The following is a 6,989-nucleotide window of genomic DNA, read 5'->3' on the forward strand; positions in this document are numbered from 1 at the left end:
CAGGCATTATCTGTCCAGGCTCCAGAGGCCATGGGCTTTGGTGAGTGTTCTTCGAGTGGAACCTCTTGCAGTCCCATCCTGCAGGTAGATACAGATTGGTGCGCTCGGCCGAGCACACTGTTTAGCCCTCATTTGACCACGTGTTTCTGACACGCTATTATTACCCCTTATACTATATGTTGATGAGCCTATTAGTTAGTCACCTGCAATACAGAAAGTAAAATGTACTGCATTAACGCCTGCCAAAGGCAGGAGTTGATTTCAGACAGCACCGGGCAAGTGTACAGAAAAGCAAAAAACCTGCTTTTCTGTACACCCTCCTACTTAATATCATAGCGATATTAGGTCGGAGGCCCCCAAAATAAAAAAAAAAATAAAAAATCGGCCCGCGGGTTGGAAAACGGACACTCAACTTTGCCGGCGTCCTTTTTCCGAACCCATGGCTGTCAGTGGGTTCAACAACCGACGCCTCCTTATTAACGCGGGCCTGAATTTAAATAAAGAATCACACGCCCAGGAGAGGTGCCTGGGCGCGCGTTGGGAGAGCGGGCACTTGCCTTGGAGCGCCGGCTCTCCCGCAGACTTTATTGAATGGGGCCTGTTGGTTAGGGAAGCTTTGGTACATCCCAGAAGTCTGGACTGATCTGGGTATGAACTGGAAACAAAAATTTGGTTCTTACCTGCTAATTTTCATTCCTGGAATGTCCTTTTTGTTGAGGAGGGTCTGCTCCTACTTTTTTTGTATATATGCTGAAGAGCTGCTCAGGATTTCAGGAATGTTCACCTGTTGCTATCGTTGGAAAGGATTTTTCCATTTCAGGGTTCCACTTTCCTCCTCCGAGGTGGGAGTTTCTTCGATTACATTAAGGTTATTATGGTATGCATCTTGGCTTGGGCACAGGTTAAAATTGAGGGACTGCAGGTGGCACACCAGGTTACATGGCAGTAAAACTTTCTCTGTCTCCATCTGCTGGAAGGGAGGTAAAACCCAGGAGTCTGGACAGATCTGTGGTATTCCAGGAACAAAAATTAGCAGGAAAGAACCACTTTTCCTATTCTATGCACAAAAGGTTTTTACATTTTGTATAGTTTGTCAGAATAACATAATGTAATCATTGCCTTTCGTCCTAGTTAATTTACATTACCCCAGAGGTATTGCACTAGTATACCATAAGGCAGTAAACCAATCTTTTCCTCCTTTCCACACTAAGGGGTAGGTTTTATAACATGCGCGTGGCCTACATGTGCGCGCCCTACCTGGTGCACGCACATGTACCCCTGATTTTATAACATGCGCGTGCATGTTATAAAATCCGGGGTCGGCGCACGTAAGGGGATGCACAATTGTGCGCCTTGTGCATGCTGAGCCGCGCTGCCTTCCTCTGTTCCCTACCCTTAGCCTGACCTTCCCACCCCTTCCCCTAACCTTCCTCCCCCCCCTCCCCCCCAAAGTTTTATCCTACCTTTTGCGCCTGCCTCTGGGCAAGTTGTGCGCACCGGCAGGCTGCCGGCACGCAATCCCTTGACACAGCGGCAATGGCCACTGTGTTGCAGGCCTCTGGCCCCGCCCCTTTTGTAAAGCCCCAGGACTTACATGTGTCCCAGGGCTTTACGTGCGCCGCTGGGCCTTTTTAAAATAGGCCCGGCGCGCGTAACCTTTTGAAAATCTGGCCCTATGCTTGTCCCTAATGAGTCTCTCTCCATCCTCCCAAACCATGTTCTCCCCTTTTCACACACACCTCCCTCCTGCTATCTGCAGGGGATGCCACTAGCTGGCATCCCCTGTACCTGTAGATAGCTCAAAGGACAGCCACTAGCTGGCAGGTTCATCACCCTGCTGCCATTCTGCCAGCTTTGGTGGGGGGAGTAGATAGTTGGTTGAGGAGTGGGGATAGGTGGGTGGGTGCTTGAATGGGGGGGGGGGGCATGGAGGGGGCAATCAGGGTGGTGCTGCATAGTTTCAGTGGTGGTGGAGAGTATACATAATGTTAGGAGTCCCTGTGTTGTACTGCACTTTCTGTTGCCAGCCTGCCCCAAATTCTGCAGGGATGGGAATTCTGTGCAAATTCTGCATTACATGGTGGTACAGAATTCACTCAGGAGTTTATGGTTATTTTCTGTGGGGGCTGAGCCAAGTCCCTAGTGACATCACATGTAAATGTATGGAAGGAAAGATGAAAAGCTGAACTTGGGCTGGTCTGGTGGCAAGGTGAGAGGAGGTTTATGAAATAAGGAAAAAAGAATCCGTCAGTGTTTGCATATAAAGGCTCACAGTAGCAGGGATTCAGTCCAAAGCAGCAGAGGGAAAGTGCTGGGTTCAGAAAATAAAGCTTTGTTCAAAAGCGTTTGCACACTTATTACAGGATGCTTCAGTGGAAGCAGCATGTGGTTAGGGGGGTGCCAAATGAATTATTTAAGATTGCTACTAAAGCAGTTTGACTCTAAAATAAACAAAAGTAAGTGCAAAGTGTCCCAAGGGATCTTAGATTATGTGCTGCTGGTCACTTTTTGTTTTCTCATTCAACTAATATTCGTCCCTTCTCTCTGCCACCCACACCCCACACAATCTACCTCTTTCACCCTGCTACACATCTGATGATGATTTAAATCTCCAGTTATCTGTTTAGCTCCCAGGCCACTTGAAGGAAGTCTGGAGCCTGAGTTACCATAGGCACATACCACACTGCCTCGGAAAAGGTGGACAGTAGGAAATTTAACCATATTTGCAATTCCAGTTTTCCTGCCCATGACCTGCTGAACTTGAGCAGGGAACTTGAGTTATTGGCTATTCGCTTTGTGTCCTCTTAGCTACTGGACTAGAAGCTCTCTGGCTGGAACTTGAAACAGTGTAGCTGCATCCCTGAACCTTCAAGACACTCCTTAGATTTCACTGTGTGACCCTGAGCAAGTCACTCCATCTCATTGTGTTTAGCAGGTTGGAAGCTCTGGGGCGGGGGGCTTGTAAGCACTGGACTTTCCTTACACTGTGTAAACATTGTTTTTGCTTGTTCTCTCTGATAGAGAACAGTACATGACCTGCCATGCATCTGGGTGGTTCTGGTGTGTTACTGATATTGACAGAACCCTGGTGGTACCAGCACAGGCTGAGATCTGCACACAGCTTATGCAGCAGTGGTCTGCCATTGTGTGGTAATCTCTTCTCATTCTTCACAGGTTCTTCCTCTGCCTCTTTGTTGGAGTATCTGGAGTCTTACCAAAGGTAATAAGCTCTCTTTTGGGCTTGAGAATGGAAGGCAGGGAAGCGTGTGGACAGCAGAGGAGGGTAGAAGAGCACAAGCAGCTGTTCTCCTCCTGCCTGATAAGGATAAAATACCTTGGAGAGAGATGCTGTTGTAATTTCCCCATCCCTGCATGATCAGTGTGTCCTTATGGATAATTGAGTATGGGAAGTGAGGGGAGCTTTTGACAATTTGTGTTTAGATGTTTGGGTAGAAGGAAGGGGTTAGCATGTGCTTATAGATGTATGAGTGGGGTTGGTGAGAGGAGTTGAGCGGGGGTAGGGGAACAAGGATGAGGACAGTAAAGTCTTTTATTGTAACTGCATGGTTTACTTCCAGGGAGAATGATTACAGCTGTGAAAAGAAAGTCTTCCTTTGTATATGTTCTTTTTGTTTTCAGGGTCTTGGTGCTGAATGCAATGAAGTAAAGGAATCTCATCAAGCCACATTCACTAATCAGAGGTATTTTCTTAGGTTAGGGCTCTCCTGAGGTGGTGGGGCCCAGTCCTAGGGTGCTTAAAGGTAGAAGTATTTCTTTAAGGAAAGCAATGAATTTCAGTGCTCTCTTCCTGCTGTGTGTCTTCATGTATAATAGTCTTGGTTGATTGAGTCAGTGACTCTCTGAGTTGCTTTATGGTTTCTCCTTGGGTGGTAGCATAGAGGGATATGCCTTCTGCTTCATTCTCTATTCTCTCTTCTTGGATGATAGCAGAGGGGAATGTTCTGTGGTTTCTTCCTGGGTTATGGGTGGTCTTGCTCTTTCCTCCAATGAGTAGTTCTGTACTCTCTCTGGAAGGTTGTGCAGGTTGAGGTTCCCTCTCAGCCCAGTGAGAGAGACAGAAAGTAACAAGAGGATAAGTGTCATGGTTGCCATGAGCAGTTGGCTTTCATGTTTTCCTGCCTCTGATATTGGACTTGCTTTAAAAAAAAAAAAAAAAAAAAGTGCACAGCCCATTATGAGGGGAACCTTTCTCTGATAGAGGTCTCTAGAATTGGCCCACCTAGATATTGGGTGTAAAAGTTATTTTTGTACAAATGTTAGCAGAAGGCTTTGTGAGTTTTAGAATTTCTGAAATTTCTTGTAAATGTGGAGTCTGTGTTCCCAAGGACAGCAGTAGTAGAAAAGATACATTGCTTTGAGTGCAGGGTATAAGTGACAACAGATCTCTATGCTATAATAAATTTGTATCAGGTCACTGTATGTTCCTAACTGAGCACAGGGTCTAGGATGATGGATCTCCCTTTCTGTCTACAGAATACGTTTCAGAGATCTCAAGGGTAAGTCAGCCAAGAAAAGCAGAGACTGGATCCTGGAGAAGAAAGAGCGACGCAGACGTCAGGGCAAGTAAGTATTGGGGTTAAATCCTCAAAGCAAGCAATGACACATTATCTCCGAGATGAATCTCCAGAGCAAGCATGTAACCCCCAAAACAAGATAGCTTTGGGGCAAGTCATTGCTAACGTTTATACTCTTGTGACAGGTAATGTCCTCACATGGGGTAACATTTATCCATCCAGTAGCACAGAATTGAATACATCTGCAGAAACCTTAAACCATTCCACCATGTTGAGACTTCCTTGTCATTTAGGAAGTTGTTATGCTTTTTAAACTTGGTAATGCTGCTTCGCTCACTGTTACTATGGGGTTTTGCCAGGATCACCCTGTATTCTATCCATCAGAAGGACAGCATGCCACACCAAAGCCTGCAGGAGACCAGAATCCAGGCAGGGGTGACACTATAAATCTGTGGAGAGCTGACAGAAACTGAAGGAAGTTTAGTACTTGAGGATTTAGCCTTTTGTTGGTGACCTTGAGGTTGGGTCTGTCCTTTTGCTACCCTCCATCGTGGTGCTTTCTCTTCTAGGGTTGTTCGAGTAGACTCCAGGTACACTGGACGGAAGAGACGGCCTCACTTCTAAAAATTTATCTTGGGAATGGTCTACATCACTGTTTTGCTAGACAGTGATTCTTCTTTGGTACGGAATGAACCAGCTGCAGCCGTGGGAGAGCACTGCAGCAGGAAGCAATCGTGCAGTGCCCTTACATATGGTGTAATAAAATCAAATCGAGTGTCTTGATTCCAAAACTGCCAACTAAGAACTAATTTCAAATTCAGTTAAATGCTGCATATCCCATCTGTTGAGTCAGGATGTGTAAATGTGTTTACTTATTCTGGAATTCCCACTCACTATTGGCCATGTAGATATTAGAATAAAATATGAGCCTAGAACTTGTGGTATGTTCACACAGCGTGCTGCCTGAACCCAGAAGTTCCTGTGTATGCTGTGGGTAATGAAATCTTTTGCCTCTATGTCCTGGTACGGACACTAATGTATGTTGCACATTCAATTGAAATAGAGACTTTGAATATGTAAACCTTTAACAATAGAATGTTAATGAGTGGGAATGGTAATATCGCTGGGTGTTCCTGAGGAGGCATGTGTGGTTGGTACCCTGTGAAGTGTTGTGTGGGTGGAATTAGGAGGGTAGTGTCATGGCAGGCTTCTAGAAACTGCATGAGTACAGCTGGTTTAGTGTAAAGGGAATGAGAAGCTGTAATTGCTGAGTGCTTCTGCGAATGAATATAAGGCTATGCAGCCCTAGCATTTACAGAGTGAATTGTAAAGCTTGTGCCTTTCTTTAACTTTTTGGGCATATGAATATTTCTCAGGGTTGCATTTCTGTATCTTGTCTCAAATTTTGCTGAGTCTGAGCTGCCTGTGGGCATGAATGGACCGGGCATATGACCCTGTGCACATAAAATGGCTCAATAGTATATGTTTACTATGTACTGTAATTATGCTTAATAATAAAATAAAATATTTATTTAATGCTTTCTATTTATTTAAAAATCGGCCGAAATATATTAATATAGAATTCTTTTCATTAAAACAACTTAAAAAGCTTTCAAAATTCCATTATTATTTGCATTATACATGCTCAGGCACACTTGCTTCATAGCTCACAAATTTGAACTATATTTATAAAAAGTTACACAATTTTTAAACACAGAGCCTCTGAAAACTTAAAGGAATCATTGGATGTCGTTACTTATAAGCTCCATGATTATAGTGAATTGACCTCTTCTCCCAGGACAAGCAGGATGGTAGTCTTCACAGATGGGTAACATCATGAGATGGAGCCCTGTCACGGAACACTTTTGTCAGTTTCTAGAACTTTGACCGGCACACAACCCTGTGGCCACAAGGGGGTCCCCCTTCAGTTTCTTTTTTTCCGTGCAGCAGTTGCCTCATGGTTACTGGAGCTCTGTGAGTTTTCTCACACTTTCCTTCACGGAAAGTTTTGACGTTTATCTTCGACTCCTACCCCTTCCCGGGGTCCCTCATCACGCACAGACTCCGCCGATGCTCGGTAAGTCCGTTCCACATTTTTCTGTGGTCGGTTCCTGGTGGTCTACCTCCGGTGACCGATGGACACTGACTGCACGCCGCCCTTTTTTTTCAAACATGGCGACCGGTTTCGGAAGTGCCCTAAGTGCCTGTGGACGATGTCCATAATGAACCCGCACACCATTTGTGTCTTGTGCCTCGGGTCTTCCCATGACATACATCAGTGTCAGAGTTGTACCCAGATGACCCCCAAAGGCCGACACACCCGATTGAAGAAGATGGAGCACTTGTTTGGATCCAAGCGCTCTGATCCATTGACGCTGATGCAGGGTCCGCCAAGTCGAGGGGGTCCATCTTCCACGAACCCTTCTCCATCAACAGGCATCGACCCACTCCAAG

At 45.5% G+C, this 6,989-nt stretch overlaps 1 protein-coding gene and 1 non-coding gene across 2 annotated transcripts in view; both read left to right on the forward strand.

Annotated features, from left to right (window-relative positions):
• The window catches only part of BUD23 (BUD23 rRNA methyltransferase and ribosome maturation factor), a 35,661-nt gene extending 29,590 nt beyond the window's left edge, over window positions 1–6,071 (forward strand). Inside the window, exons 9-12 of the mRNA XM_029613052.1 lie at window positions 3,175–3,220; window positions 3,640–3,701; window positions 4,495–4,584; window positions 5,105–6,071. Coding sequence (XP_029468912.1) covers window positions 3,175–3,220; window positions 3,640–3,701; window positions 4,495–4,584; window positions 5,105–5,159 — 253 coding nt within the window. The 3' untranslated portion in view covers window positions 5,160–6,071. The remainder of the gene's footprint in view (window positions 1–3,174; window positions 3,221–3,639; window positions 3,702–4,494; window positions 4,585–5,104) is intronic.
• Window positions 4,020–4,151, forward strand: LOC115098389. Its single transcript, XR_003858487.1, has one exon.
• Window positions 6,072–6,989: the final 918 nt, after the last annotated feature.

The sequence above is a fragment of the Rhinatrema bivittatum genome, chromosome 8 (genome assembly GCF_901001135.1).
Source record: "Rhinatrema bivittatum chromosome 8, aRhiBiv1.1, whole genome shotgun sequence".
Lineage (NCBI taxonomy): Eukaryota > Metazoa > Chordata > Amphibia > Gymnophiona > Rhinatrematidae > Rhinatrema > Rhinatrema bivittatum.